The sequence below is a fragment of the Brachyistius frenatus genome, unplaced genomic scaffold (genome assembly GCF_029030835.1).
Source record: "Brachyistius frenatus isolate BFR_SWC_R1_liver_20210118 unplaced genomic scaffold, ASM2903083v1 Contig_6, whole genome shotgun sequence".
Classification (NCBI taxonomy): domain Eukaryota; kingdom Metazoa; phylum Chordata; class Actinopteri; family Embiotocidae; genus Brachyistius; species Brachyistius frenatus.
In genome coordinates, this window is record NW_027210605.1 from 4,381,866 (window position 1) to 4,397,195 (window position 15,330).

The 15,330-nt window shown below is 42.0% G+C and overlaps 2 protein-coding genes across 3 annotated transcripts; both read right to left on the reverse strand.

The window, feature by feature from the left end:
* Positions 1 to 99: 99 nt before the first annotated feature.
* On the reverse strand, positions 100 to 10,192 carry rbm10 (RNA binding motif protein 10). Of its 2 annotated transcripts, XM_069687981.1 has the most exons (23): positions 10,107 to 10,192; positions 9,453 to 9,508; positions 8,831 to 9,377; positions 8,575 to 8,745; positions 8,425 to 8,494; positions 6,903 to 6,976; positions 5,896 to 5,982; positions 5,714 to 5,774; positions 5,467 to 5,625; positions 4,988 to 5,148; positions 4,684 to 4,781; positions 4,401 to 4,488; positions 4,075 to 4,279; positions 3,849 to 3,958; positions 3,683 to 3,764; positions 3,427 to 3,518; positions 3,103 to 3,291; positions 2,489 to 2,683; positions 2,266 to 2,322; positions 1,877 to 2,071; positions 1,366 to 1,413; positions 1,194 to 1,249; positions 100 to 946 (listed from the first exon to the last, which is right to left on the reverse strand). In XM_069687981.1, exons 2-23 carry the CDS (start codon positions 9,467 to 9,469, stop codon positions 856 to 858), a joined length of 2,853 nt encoding a protein of 950 aa, XP_069544082.1. In that variant the 5' UTR covers positions 9,470 to 9,508; positions 10,107 to 10,192; the 3' UTR covers positions 100 to 855. The 2 variants fall into 2 exon arrangements, with proteins under 2 accessions (XP_069544082.1, XP_069544090.1); XM_069687989.1 differs by lacking the exon at positions 10,107 to 10,192 and having other exon boundaries at positions 9,453 to 10,094.
* Positions 10,193 to 10,411: 219 nt separating this feature from the next.
* On the reverse strand, positions 10,412 to 14,332 carry LOC138637255 (rho-related GTP-binding protein RhoA-C-like). The gene is made up of 5 exons (XM_069725795.1): positions 14,273 to 14,332; positions 13,499 to 13,654; positions 12,571 to 12,691; positions 12,344 to 12,474; positions 10,412 to 12,238 (listed from the first exon to the last, which is right to left on the reverse strand). Exons 2-5 carry the CDS (start codon positions 13,652 to 13,654, stop codon positions 12,065 to 12,067), a joined length of 582 nt encoding a protein of 193 aa, XP_069581896.1. The 5' UTR covers positions 14,273 to 14,332; the 3' UTR covers positions 10,412 to 12,064.
* Between the last annotated feature and the right edge of the window lie 998 nt (positions 14,333 to 15,330).

The window sequence follows — 15,330 nt, forward strand, 5'->3', positions numbered from 1 at the left end:
CAGCTATGTCGGTCAAGATGTTGCACTAAACACAGTTACGTTATATTCCCCTTTTCTTTCTTTTTTTTGTTGCAAAAACACAGCTTTGGAAATGTCATGTTAAAATGTTGAAATAAGCTACTATTTACTGGCTTTCCCATACAACACATCAATCAATATAGATGAAAATGTGTTATTATGAATTAATTTACATGAGCTTGATGAAATACAGCCACATTACTAAAGACAGAAATAAAAAATAACTTTCTCCAGAGAGAAGTATGCATTACATTGTGAATTCATACCTTTTAAATGATAAACTTTTTACCAACACAATAGAGTTAGTGTGACCATGTCCAGTTCATGAGGCCAGTCTCTTTGCTCTACTGTTGTAGAAATGGGCTCATTCTAAAATGTACACAGTTAATGCCCAGATCAGTCATTCACTGAATGACAAGGCATACTGCATTAAATTTAAAAAAAAAAAAAAATCTATGGTGCATAGACAGTATTAGACATCCCCATTTGCTGACATAAAGATCTACACCGATCTCTCATTCTCCAACAGCAAATGCTTTCCAGCCGCATAAAACTTGTTTATCGTACACAAGCTCTGAGGCAAGTGAGAACTAAAAACTGCATCATTCAGGAAGCAAGCAAAAAGGTGCAATCTGTGCAATATCCTGACATCTACTGCTACAGGATCAGTTCATAAGATTATTACCACTGAGCATTACCATTGTTGAGGTAATTGTAATGTCAAACCATAGTGAATAGGTTTTTATATAGATATCTATGTGATGTTAATGGAGAAGTGGTGCGTGCTGGGCGTTGTCTTAGTCCTTTTATGGGTGAGGAGGTTTGAGGGTGTGGGGGTCACTCCACTTGCATATTGCGCAAAAGAAGCCCCCTTTTCACACCTCCCTGCAGCATCCTGGCACCAAGACTAGTGCCTGTGATCCCATCTCTGCAGAGGGAAAAAACAATTAAAAAAAAAAAAAACAATGTTGTGAACACACAAACCTCTAAGTAGATGACGTCACACAAACCATAGCTGATAAGTGACTGTATTGGCAGTGATGTACAGTAAGCAACCAGCCTGGTTAAATTGACTTAAGGAACAAAGCATGGTAGTGTCCATAAAAAACTATAAACCTAAGACAACTGTAACACATCAAACGAGAGAGTCTGTTTGTGACATCACTGCTACTTACAAGGGGTTAAACCTCCTCTTCTTAGAATCAGGAGGTTCAGGTCCATCTGCTAGTCTCTGCAAAACAAACAAGAGGACAATTAAAAAAAAAAAAAACTGACTGCACTCAATTGGGAATGAATGTAATTACTCTATGCAGTGTTGTCTAAGTCAGACCCTGTGACTTGCCCCACCTCTTTGCCTGCGCCTTCCATCTGGGTTTTTCTCTGCTCCAAGTTTTGCTGAGGGCAGATAAGTAGGTGAAAGTTAGGAAACGATCACAAGAGGAATGTCATTAGTCAACGTTTTGTTTTATGGTCCTGTGTATACATGGCTTCCGTGCTGAAGAGAGTAAAACTGCTCTCATCGGATAACCTTGCATAAATAAAGGTTGAATCAATTTGATGTTTCTCTTTGCGGTAAAGGAAACAACCTCAATTGATGCATTCATGTTCTTTCAGAGTTACAATCACAGTGAGCAACAACAAAATCCTCCAGTATCAGAAAAACATAGGACAAAACACAAATAGCCAATCACAGTTGCTTTCTTCATCGATGCCGTTGCCCCAGTGTAGTTACATTTTTGAGGGGCAAATGGCGCATGTGTCCGCTATTTATACAGCACAGCGCCTTAGCAGGGAACGGATGCTTGTTATCCATCACTTATGAAGTGCTTATGATTGTGTAAAAGTGGATTTAAACAACCTTGTGTAGTTCAGAGAGCTGCTGGTGCCTGATAAGGGCCTCCTTGCTCGGGAACTGCCTCCGACACAGCAGACAGGCTAGTTTAACCCAGTCTGTCATTCTCCCATCCTTCTCATCTTTCTCTCCTCCTTCTTCTTCACTATCAGTTTCTCCACTGTAGGCTGGGACCAGACCCTGCTGCAGAGGAGGCGAGTGCTACAGAAGAAAAACACAGGTTCAGGGAGAGATAGAGATAATAATAATAATACTAATAATATGAAGCTTGAGTAACAAAAAACAATACAAAAAAAACATCTACACCTCTAACTGCTACAATAAGACAGAAGATTAGAAAAACTACAAGAAAACCAGACAAAAAACACTTCCAAAGTAAGTGTGTGGTCACATACTTCTGCACTTTGTCGGATCTGGTCCAGAAACATCTGGGGCCGTTCAGACAGGGCCCCCTGCAGGACAAAAAAGAAAAATCAGTGAGATTATCAGGTCAATAAATAAGACCCGTGGCCTTTTGGTTGATGGGACAGTTTCCCGACTTGCTACGATACCAGGGTGCCCCTAAAGGGACACAGATGTTTACAGCGAAGCATGTGTGTTTACGTTAGGGTCATGCACCTTTTTCTCCAGAACTGCATATCCTGCATCGGCACTTGCAGACTCTCTAAAGTCATCAAGGCGACTGTGGCCAGGAGCCCGAGTGAAGCCAGGGGGGAGTGCTGTGGAGCCGGCGGCAGGGGACGAAGAGACAGAACGCATGTTCTCTTTTTGTCTATTGAGACTCTTCGCCCAACGCTCCATATCTTTGGCAATCTATTAATATAAAACCCAAGGGATACACGTTAGCTGGTTAAAAGGACACAGACAATTTTACACATGTCAAACTAAAGTTGTGGCAAAGTAATAAAAAATGAAATCCAACTCGGTAGCTCTGCAACAAATAATACCTTTGTGAAGTAATCTAATCTTCATGTCTTTGTTCGTTCATGTTGATCTGAGGTGTATTATAATATTTTGTAAGGTATAATTGTTATTTCTTCCACTGACAGAAATTGAATCCTGTATTAGAAGAAGTAAAAGCTGTTTGTTATTTGTGTTCAACCTTTACAGACATGTATAGATATCAAATCAAATAGAGCGAAAAGTAAAGTTGACCTCAGAATTTCTAGGTCATTTTTTATTTCCTCCGTGTATCGGTCAGTACTTGAACTTGTATTGAGTGTGTCGTGTACCTGTTGAGCAGTTTTATTCTTGGGTTTGTCTTTTTTCTCCTTGCTGCCAGGGGTGGCAAACAGTGAGTCTGGAGGGGCTGCACTACCACTCGTAGAAGCTCCATCCATGTTTGTCTGGCTGGCAGGAATGTAGGTGTGTTTCTCTCCATCCCAGTACATGTACTTCTGAGTGTGAGCGTTATAGTAGTACTGGAAAAAAACAAAAAAAACATATTAAACCAGACTGAGATACAGAGGAAGAGGACACTCATACGCAAACAAAGTTCCTTCAAGAAATGCTGGCTTAACATTTAGATTGCAGTACATTAACTATGAACTCTTTACCTGGGAAGTAGCGTCATAGTAGAGTCCTGTAAATGGGTCGTAATAGTACCCCGAGCTTTCGTCATACTGGTACGTGGACACATCGGGCACAGCTGCAGTCAAGATACACACAACATTCACCTCATGGCTGGAATTCAAATACATAAATCTTTCACCGACCACAAACAGTTACCTTGACAGTTAATCAGCCACATCAAGCCTGTAGCACTTCAAAGTACATGTATTTACAATAATCAGTGATGATGTGAACTCTTACGGTATTGCTGGAGCTCGTGTTCAGTGCCCGGGGTCGCAGGTTGGCTGGGAGCAGCTGGTTGTGGTTTTCCAACAATTTCAATCTTTGAAAGAGACAGAGCTCTTAAAAACAATAAAGTAACAGCATGAAATCATACAAAAAGCAAATGCAAAGAGTGACGTTGTACCTGTGTCGCTGGTGTGGCGGCAGCTGTGGTGATGAGAGCTGTCTGCAAATGAGCGAGAGGCTGCTGCACGACTGCCGATCCAGATTTCACCGCTTCAGATGAAATGACAGCTGCACATATACAAGCAAACGCAAACAGTACGCTGAAGAGATAATTCAATGTAAAGTTCAACAACTTAGCTCATATTGATCATATGCTCTATAAAATTAGCATGTGTTTCACCAACCTGGGGCTGCTCCTCCTGTGTATGCCCCATTCAGGGATGTTCCTGCACCCGCCAAGGCCGCCACCCTGCTATCTGCCTGGACCTTGAAAGTTCCACCCTCTGACCCAGAGTACTCATGCCCTTCCTGACTGTATGTTACTGCTGCCCCCTGTTGATATACTGCTGTATCTACACTCTGACCTCCACCCGATCCATTCTGAGTCGTCTGAGAATGAAAAAGATTTTTGAAAAGTGAGGCAAAAACTAAAAACACGAGCATAATACCAGACATGTAATTTGAAATTTAAAGATGTGCGTTTTCTTAGTCATAAGTCAGACAAGGTTACCTGTGTGACAGCCCACTGAGCAGCAGCTATAGCTGTGCTGGCCACTGTAGCAGCACTCACTCTGCTGCCATCCGTCACGAACACATCACTAGAACAGACAAGAGGCATGGCGAGGGTTTCAGGAAGTTCAGTTTTTTTTGCTGGTAACCTACTTCTCGACAGCATATTTTCCACACTCACTCTATTTTTGCGCTACCAATGTGTGTTTCAGGTAACGTTCTCCAAAGCTATTTATGATTCACTTAAATCATGCGACCACATTGAATTCGAATCTAACATTTACCGTTTGGAGCCTTTGGCGAACTCCACTACAATAGCCTTCCCGTCAATAGAGAGAACTGGCTGGAGAGCCTGCAAGATCTGGAGCAGCTGAGATGCCTCCTGTTGATAAAACAAATAAAGAGTAAAGTGTGAGCGTTTGTATTGTCAGGATGAAGCATATTTCGAAAATCATCAGAACACAATCATGAGAAACTGTTATGTTTATGGATGAGTCTAATCCGATCACAAATGTATCTACATACAAGTCAGAGAAATAAATACATGTGTGTAGCATCTATGCATGTGTGTGTCATCTTGTGTCTCACCACTATGGTAGAGAGCTGTAGAAACGCAAAGCCCCTGTTGAGGTGTGTGTGTTTGTCCTTTATAAGGCGAACGTTGGAAAGGGAAAGAGTGGCAAACGGAGCCAAAGCAGACAGAATGGCTTCCACGGAAGTATGCGGACCGAGGTTCCTCAGTATCAGAGCTTTTAAATGAAAGAATGAGAGAACAGTATATTCTTAGATTAAACAATTTATGTAACCAAATATCCCATGATGGCCACCACTGGTTTGCGAGCCACAGACACACATTATGTCAAAACACGGTAAAAGGATCTGCCATTAATCAAACTAAACAATACTTTCACAAATTTAACATAAACTGGTCCCTAATGAAATGGACAAAACATTAAAAAAAAAAAAAAAAAAAAAAAAAAGAGTAGTTATATAGAAACAGTAGTTCATCCAAGGTCTGACAAAAAGAGGTGGCTATAGTGAGAAAAAGTCTTCGGAGATGGACTTACTGTCATTGGCAACATCTGCCTGCTGTGTAGCTTGCCCTGGGGCGACAGTAGGACCAGAGGAGTGGTAAGGTGCTGGCAAGGGCAGAAGGCCTTGGGCTCCCTCCTTTTGAAGACCAACAGGCAAATCCCTCTGCAACTGGGGCAACTTCAGCTCAGCCTCTGGGCAACGACAACAGGCCATTGTGTTTTACAGTACTGTGTTGTAAGGAATAGTTGCGATATTTACAGGAGCTGAGTCAAACCATACCTGATTTAGGCACACTGCATTTGAAGCACTTCTCTCTCCTTTTGAAGTTTTGCACACCACACTGTTGAAATGTTGCATGAGCTATTGTTAGAGGGCTTGTTAAATGAGGCACAAGAGTGACTTATTTATGTGCGTACACAGTTAGATTTCATTTCACGTCATGCAATGCAACCACACACAACCTTGTTGCAGAGCCAGTCCTCATTGGCACGTGGTTTGGGGTCGCTGTAGTGCATCGACACTCTCTGCCCCAGAATCAAAAGCACTCCCTGGAGGAAAAAGAAAGAGAGGAAGGGAGAACAAAGAATGATTATCAGTGATAATTAGGCCACACAATGCCATAGAAAGGCCTCATCTCACAAGAGATGAGAGAGAATGAAAGGGACAAGAGGGAGAGAGGGACAGAGAGAGAGAGAGAGCGAGAGTACAACTGAGGCTGAAAGAAAGAGGACCAGAGAATTGCAACCTTCAGCTTTAGGAAATTCGGACGGACTGAGATGGTGTATATGTAGTTTGTGGGTGTCCCTTTTTGAGAACACAATGTGTTTTGGTCAATAGTGTCATCCCTCCCCCCTTAAGGGGAAACCTTTTCACAGTTTTCCACACATCCCATCCCAGTGTCACCACCTTCGCTCCCCAAAGAGACAATAGCTCCGTCCTAAAGATGTTATAATGGTAGATGACCCAGATATGAGAAGTTCAAAAACAAGAAAATGAAGCGCTATATTGGCTCTGATTCCACACACAATAGACCATGTGAGGAATTAGATTCACACTGTCATACTATCCCAGAGGTGGTACAGTAAACTTAGGAAAGAGAGTGAGACAAGTCACTGAAGAAAGAGGGGTCCTCTATTAAAAGAGGAGGTTATCTTAGGCAAATGATAAGCAAGTGTGACTGGGAGAGTCCGTTTATGAAAACTATGTAGTTGGGCCTTGGACTGCAGATGTAACATGAATTTGCCTGTTTGTGGAATTGAAGAGAGAAAAGTTGAATTTACCCTCGAAGTATGAAGGCCAACCTCCCATCAGGGACAAAATATTATTTTCCAGCCTTGTTTTTCTATATTATACTGGAATGCATGGTGTGCGCATGACGGCATGATGTGACTGTATATGATATCAACTCATGTGTCCCATTGTATATCATAAATACATGTGTATTTGTGTCTGTGTAGGGGAGAGTGACCTGGTTGGTCTCCATCCAGCGGGTGGCCTCCTGTATGAGATTAAACTCGACGAAGGCGAATCCTCGGCTCTGACCTGGACACCGCCCAGCGCCATGGCAACCGAACAACAACAACAACATAACAACAACGCAGTGAGGGGTTAGTGCTTCATGTACAGAGGAGAGAGAGACCCTGTATCAGCACTAATAAAATAAATCATTGCTTCCTGTCTCCCTTGAAAATAGCACACTTGACAGTCAGTTGGAGAGCCACTGTCAAATTCGCTGCAAGGGTGGGAGGTAGCAATGTCAAGTAACTCAACAGGGTCAAGGAAAGAGGGAGGGAGGGAGAGAGAGAATCCTACCCACTGAGAGTCTGAGCCCTTTGGTTTTGATTGATAAAGCACCCAGGCACCAACACAACAGACACACACAGACACACAAGAATACACACACACACACACACACACACACACAAATATCTCTGTAACTCTGAGAGGCAGAGTGCAGTCTGAGCAATGCAGCACTGTGGTGGAATGTCTGATCTTATACGCTCAATATCCTGTCCATGCATCACTATGAACGACTGAGTACACATTATACAGCATACTTAGGTTCATAACTTTTTATACAACAATGCTTACGCACACACAATGTTATTACAAATATATTTAAATATGTATGACTTGTCCTAAAAACAGACACAAAGTGATGTAGGAGTAGGAAAGACAGAGCAGTGTTGGGGAGTGTAAGTGTGCCAGTGTCGGTTAGACACACCTTACAGACAACCAGTGAGTTAGCAGAGTGGGAGGCCAATGAGACGATGACCTTAATGGAAAAACCTTTAGAAAAAAAACAAGCTTTTTGTCGTGGTATGGATGACATTCATGTAGCGGAGAGATAGTTGCAACACTCGCATCCCGACAATCACACACCCAAAAAAAGCTACAGTCGCACAGTCAAACACATTTTGCTTCAGATGCTTCTTTCTCCTTTGACACGGTTTGTGGACAACGTCCATCTAATCAGACACACCTCGCTTCAAGATGGATGAGGCATAATCGTGAGAGGGTAAAGACAATAAGAAAGCCAAGGTGAAAAGGAAAATTAAAGCCATGAAGTGAAGACCTGCAACCTGAGGCTGTATGCATGCATTTCTGTGTTAAAGGCAAATGTAGATAGAGGTCTATTTTTGAAGCGTGCATCGATGAGTTGTTGCCTTGAGAGCCGTAGCAAGATTACAGACACCAGCAGACCAAAGTATCAAAGCAGAAATCTAGGCAAAAGCCTGCTCTGTATGACTATATATAAACATATGTGTGCTTTGCATCGGCTATCTACCCCGCTGTGAGGAAGAATCACAGTAAGAGAGAAGGAAAAGAATAGCGAAGATGCTTATTAATAAGATAGAGAAAACCGAGCAGATAAGGGAAAGTCCCCCTGACGAGCAATGAAAATGAAAGAGCTGGTAGTGGATGAGAGTGACACAAAAAGAGAGAGGGAGAGGAAAGAGCAAAATTTGGGCCAACGGACAAGTCCTCACCTGAAGATTTGTTCCTCATAAGGCGAACCTCTCTCGGCTGGATTCCCTGCTCCTGAAGTTGTGCCCGGATCTATGGACAAAAGAGCATTTTTCAAACCTAGTAACAACACGAGTTGTGCATCTTCAGGCCACCGGGGAGACAAAAGGCACCTCATTGGCGGTGGCACTGGGTGGCAGCATGCGAAGCATTATGATGTTGCTGGGCCTCTGGTTATGGTCTAGATCTGCACGGTAATCCTGGTCCCTCTGATCCAACTCCTCAAGGGACAGGTCCTGGACAGCATTTCCACAACCCTGCTCCTCTGTCCTCACTGGAAAAGTCTGCATACATCACAAATTAACAATAGCAATAATTTATGGTTTATTGCAGTAACTCTGTAAAGAGGATCGATCCATAATTACTTACCCTCCTCTTTCCCGCCCCACGAGAGAACCTGTCCTCCTCTCGCTGTCTTCCTGTACTGAATTCCATCTGTTCGGAATGGGCAGCACCATGACCCCAGTTGCCCTCTCTATTCCCTGCATGTGGGGCACTGTTCTCTGGAAAGCCTCTTCCACCTTTTCCCCGACCCCTTTCCGGCAGGCCAGTCCGTAACTGCTCAAATTCCCGCCTCGATCCCCCCTCCTCCTCTCTCTGGAGCATAGGAAGGGGTAGATCCGGCTGCTGCTGAGAGCAAGGAGGCCACAGGAGCCCTTTCCCCTCACGCCCAATGTCCCCTCTACCATTTCCTCTCTGGTGAAACCCTGGACGGTCTTGGAGACAACCCGGTGGGAAGTCATGGACGCCCAGGGACTGCTCATCAAGGCCATAGAGTCTCTCCCCCTCCGCTCTCACATCATATCCTGTTCCTGCCTCTTCGTCCTCTTGGCCATAGCCGCGGTAGTCCATGTCCCGAAAGTTGTGATCATTGTGAGTGTTGCCGTAGCGACCTATGCGATCACCTCGCCCACCCCTGGTGATGATGAAAGACAATGTGAGAGACTTGTCTGATAAATCAAGAGGAGGACAGGTATGAAAGTTAACTCACCTCCGCTCATAGTCCATGCCGATCCACTGACTCTGCTCCCAGTCACTGTCCTTTATCTGTTTGGTTACAGAAATAGATAAAGTACACTTTTGGATGAAAAGCAAAAAAAATAGGGAGGATCACACTGCAGTGTGCAGAGTGACTGTGCACACACGTTGTTGTTTTAGAAAGACGGAGTCAAACTTTACTGGTATCTACTTTGCTGGAAAAGTAGGCCAAGCAAAGAGCTCCTGGGATGCATGCTGGTGATGTCCAAGGTGTGCATTCTCCAGGAGAGCTCCATTATTAAACACTGTCCAATGCACAGACTTCTCCAACTTTGAAATTTACGACTTCTGTCACTTCTGTACAAACTACTAACCAAAGGACACGTAAACAAAACAGTGGCATGAACCTGCATCGATAATAGACATACACAGCGCGTAAGCAATGTACGCGCACAACCTTGCAATCAAAATTTAAAAAAATAAATAAATAAAAAAAAAACAGTATTCAACAATGACGTATGGCGGTCATCTCTGTTAGCAGCCCAAGCTAACTCTTTTAGCCTGAGGTTGGCTTGCTCGTCCAAACGCATACGTCGTCTCAAAACGGCTGTCAACCGCTACAAACGCAACACCAGTCGTGTGTGTACAACTGGACACAAACACTTACCAGCACCACATGTAAACAACAATCGTTATTTAAATGTCACGCTGCGTCCCAGGTGAGAGATGGGTTTTATTTTCGTGGAGCTAAGTGTAAAATGGCCACAGAAATACATTTCAGAGGAGGAGGGACCAAACTTCGAGTCTGGTCTCTGATTGGCGGGCAGATCCTGTGATGTCGACGATGATTGGACAAGACAAAACAGGTCAACCCCGATTTCAAGCCCATCACTGATGAACGGGGAGGACATGCATGGCGTTATTTGTTATTTTGATATCTTCTTGGCGGATATGAAATCATAGAGTCAGACATTTTGACAGGTTATGAGAGTCTTTATTTGGGGGAAAGAAAGAGAAAATGAATGCCAAAATATATAGGGGAACTTATTGTAATTATTACTGAATGATGGGATCAAAGTACACATAAATACCTTACAACAGAAAACCCTATTACCAGCCTTTTTTGAAAAAAACAATCCAGAAATCCGCTTATATCACAGTACAAACGAAAGAAAACAAACTGCTCTAGCACCCCACACCCAAAACCCCCCACCTTGACCTTACATTAATTAAATGAGACAATACATCGGTTACAATTTATCATTTAACAGACATAAGCTTATCATAACAGCAGGATTAAGTAAAATGATTAAAATATACTAAAAATTAGAGACATCAACAATAAAAAGTTATATAGTACAATAATGACAATATCATTAAAGGGGGAATGGGAAGAGTGGAGTAAAAGGCAAACTTGAAATACACATCATTAACATGTCCTTACAAGGCCTTGTAAGACATACAGTACATAATGGACATTATAGTAATAAGATACGCCTATCATCCATCTGAAAGAATGTTCAACTCATCAACTACACCACTCATGATTTGACTCACTGATTAACACAATCAAATCAATATCCGGTATACACAAGAAAGGTCCTAAAAACTCATATGTTTAACCTGATTGTGCCTCTGGCTATAGTACAATGTCTTCCAGTAAAGTGAAGGTTTCTATGTCACTCTGAGTAGCTGTTAAGTTCATTACCCGTCTGTGCCATAAAATGTGGCCATCAGGGGTAACTTTGGCATGGAAACACGGGATTAGGTCAGTGACACAGAAGGCCTTTCCATGCATACAGTACGTAGACACATAATGTTAATACACAACCACACAAATATACACACATTCACTGCATGCAGAGCTGCACTGGAGAAAAACCAACTACCATACAGTTGCATACACGCACTCTAAAGTACAGGTTAGTAATTCAGTATGGGAAAATATCTCATACAATCTAGTTTAGGCATACCCCTGCATAGCGCCTGAGTCAATAAAAATGGGTCCGAAGGAGCCAAGCCAGTGACAGGGAGAAAGCATTCACAAACGTGACGTGTGGACACTACAAATGACAAATAATACCCTATCTGAGCTATGAATCCCGACCCCTCAGCTTACTTTTCTTGACCACTGCTCTCAAGGCACTACATGTAGGCGATACTGTGTAAGATCCACATAGATGTGGTCTTTATTCAAACCTATGCTATGTTTACATCTTTTTCTGTCTTGTTCTGTTGTGTTCTTGTTGTCTTTGGCCAGGTAAGGACCTTTTCGCTCTTCACTCCCATCATGGCACATGTCAACCCCTGTTCACACCTACTCAACTTCCAATCACCCCCCCAACCCCCTCCAACTGCCCTACAGACCTCCAGATCTGAAAAAAAGTTGATAGACGCAAGCAAAATGGCACACAACCTAATCTATAGACCAAGAACCAAGGCGTAAAAGTCTATCAAATCATTTCAGATCCACTTTAATTTACTGAGGGTCACTGAGTGATCAGAAATTGAGTTTCTGCATAACTTTTCTGCCCCACCCACCCAAATATTTTCCCCTATGTCAAATTTCAACAGGAGCTGCCCCCTTCATCTGTGCTTAAGGGCAGCTCCCACTTCTCCCAGAGCCTATAACAGAAGGCAGGTGCTCTTCTTGCCCCGTTTCTTGGCCTGCAATGCTGCCCTAGTTGCCATCTCAAAGACCTCCCTCACACCATCTTTGGTTTTGGCAGAACACTCTTGGTAGCCGTAGGCACTGATGCGGTTTGCCATCTCTTTGCCATCTTCATATTTAACTGGTTCCTGCAGACAAATGTTAGAGAAATTTAGACATTTAGACTGACCAATGTGCGTATACTAGAATATTTTCAACCAAAAATCCCCCCCAAAAAACTCAAAAACACATACCTGTTTCATTTTGGCAAGCTCTCGTCGGGTGTGCTCATCATTGCGCAAATCTTTTTTATTGCCCACCAGAATGATGGGAACATTTGGACAAAAGTGTTTTACTTCAGGGGTCCACTTTTCTGGAATATTCTCTAAAGTGAGAAGAGTGAAATATGCAGTAATTAGCGCCAATTTCACAATTGTAAGGTATTCAATACATATTGCCATTAGTGTTGCTCAAACAGTACCTAAACTGTCAGGGCTGTCCACAGAGAAGCACATGAGGATGACATCAGTGTCTGGGTAGGAGAGAGGCCTCAGTCTGTCATAATCTTCCTGACCTGCTGTGTCCCAAAGTGCCAGTTCTACCTGAGAAAAGAGTGAGACTGTTACATCAATGGATTGATTCATGGATAAAACAGAAAATATGAAATCTAAAGAGGGTCATTTGAGCTTTTAAGTTACATGATTATACAGATCCATATAACATTACTGTAACACTGTATATAGGGTGACGTTTTTGCATTTAAGTGACATTACATGGCATTATTCACAATATTACTAAATAACTGTGGCAATTTTAAAATTATTAAATTTCTTTGTTTTAAACTAGCATTGCTCAGTTTGCTGAGGAACCATGTGGGGATCTTTTAGGCTACGAGATTCTTGTATTTTTCAAACAGAAGTGAAAGAAAGAAATTAATAAAGCGCAGTATTTTTGATACCTTCGTGTATAAATAAATTAACAAGCAAATTAGTCTGGTCCATGCAGTCTGCAATTAGCCAAAAGATCTGATAAGTATCAGCATACAAGCTAAAAATCCCACATTGGGCATCTCTAGTTTTTATGACAATATTGGTCAGTCCGTCTGTTTGATAATTCCATTTTGCTGCAAAATATAATTGATTGAAGATGACTTAAGGGAGCTAAACAAGACTGAAACTTTATTTGATTAGATAAAACAGGTGTGGACAAAATTTTCCTTTAGGGGCATAATTTGCATTTCAAAAAGTTACTAAATCGAAATATGGCACGATATAAATTATTGCGATATTGTGCACGTGGTAAAATGTTTAAAATGACAATAAAATCATATTCGAACTTGTACGGTGACAACATAATGTTGTGGGTCCCTGTGGTCTATTTGCAGCCCAGTGTTGGACAGCATGCCTCACCTGTTTCCCATCCACTTCAATGTCTGCCACATAGTTCTCAAACACGGTGGGGACGTACACCTCCGGGAACTGGTCCTTACTGAAGACGATGAGCAGACAGGTCTTCCCGCACGCACCATCCCCGACTATCACCAACTTCTTCCTGATAGCAGCCATCTACGGAAAAAGAAGACAAAAACAAAGTTTACTTCGGGTATGATCCGTCGCTCTGCTCCACCTAAACCAAACAGACACAAAACTTGACAACGTGTTCATGTGCAAACAGAGTAAAGCAGACTTTCAAACTTTCTGTCCCGTTTTTAAAAGGTGCATTGTTACAAGGCTCTGCTTCATCAACATGCCCCCCCCCCTCCCCTCCTTGGTTGGCACTTTGCACAAGTAACAGCTTCGGTAACGTCAAGTAAAGCCAGCAGATCGGCTTCCTGTTACCGCAGAGTTTCATGTTCAAGAATAAACGGTACCACGTAAATCTAAACCAAAACGACCCGGGTCGGCGAACAAGTCGGAGGTTTCCGAGGACTTTGTAGTCCCAACATTTCCGTGCTGTGTTTCCATTTCTGCTGAAAGGCTGTGCGGTGTCGGTCCAAGGCCTGTCAAACCAGCCGACGACTGCTAGCAGTAAAAGCTAACGGTGTTTCCCATGGTTTGGATTATTGTCATTTGAGGTATTCCCTCTTAAATCCTAACCGCAACATTCATCGCACTGTTGTCACACTTCTTCGACTGAAATAAGAACCGGCTAAAAGTTGAAAAGCTGTCGTTGAATTAGATTACCTTGATGTTTCTCTGTCCGCCTTTCTCCTCTTCCTGACCGATTGGCAAACTCCGCCCACCACTCGTACGCATGTGCACAATTACGTCATTTATCAACAAGCTTTACTTGAGTATATTAAATTTCCTCTCAAAATAAGAAGGCTATTAAGACCTTTAACATAGTTATAAAATAGAAAATGTTCTTCTGGTTTTGCAGATGTATGTTGTTCCTTGTCAGTCTATTCTTCCCTGTTCGTATTTTTATCTTTATTATGTAAAATTGACTGTAGGTTTTGTGGTGCTGACAAGAGTTTTGTATTCACAATTGTATAATCTATCCATCCATTATCTATACCCGCTTTATCCTGAACAGCAACAACAATTGTGTATTATATCAGTTAATTGAAATGGAATTTTGATTCACACACTGCAGTCTTGAATTGCATAAGATTGTGCAACCAATGTCCACCAGCTAAATGCCTGTATGTTCAATAATGCTCAACTATGTAATTAGGTTAAAAAAAAAAAAAAAGTAACATATGTGTATATAGAATATACACTTTATTAGTCATTACATACCAATATATAGCCTATATTTGAAGCAATCTGAGAACACTGATTGCTATAATAATTAGAAAAAAGAAAACCTGACTTTTATTGACCGTTTCAAATATCCATAATGCTATACATTCATGTGTAATTTGTCCAGTCTGTACAAAATATTTTAAATATTAAAAGACAAAATGGTATAGGCTGCAGAGGCTATGAATATTTAATTATTAAATAAAAGCTTCACAAAAATGCAGCTTGAAATGGAGTCTGAGAATTTGAATAAGCTCAACAGTTGTTGGGTAAATTTTGGTTAATCAGTTCATTTTTTTAAGTGGAAGGAAGTAAATGCAACCCCTGAGCAAGCCATTGAGAGTCTTTCATTTTAATCTTGATTTAGACATTTTCAACCACTCCTTCTATCAGATCACCTGAAGCTTTAAAATACACTTAGATGCTTATGATCTATTCAGAGATTTTGATGTTCAAGTCAGGGCCATTTCAAAAGGCTCAGGTTGGTTTTTTTAGTT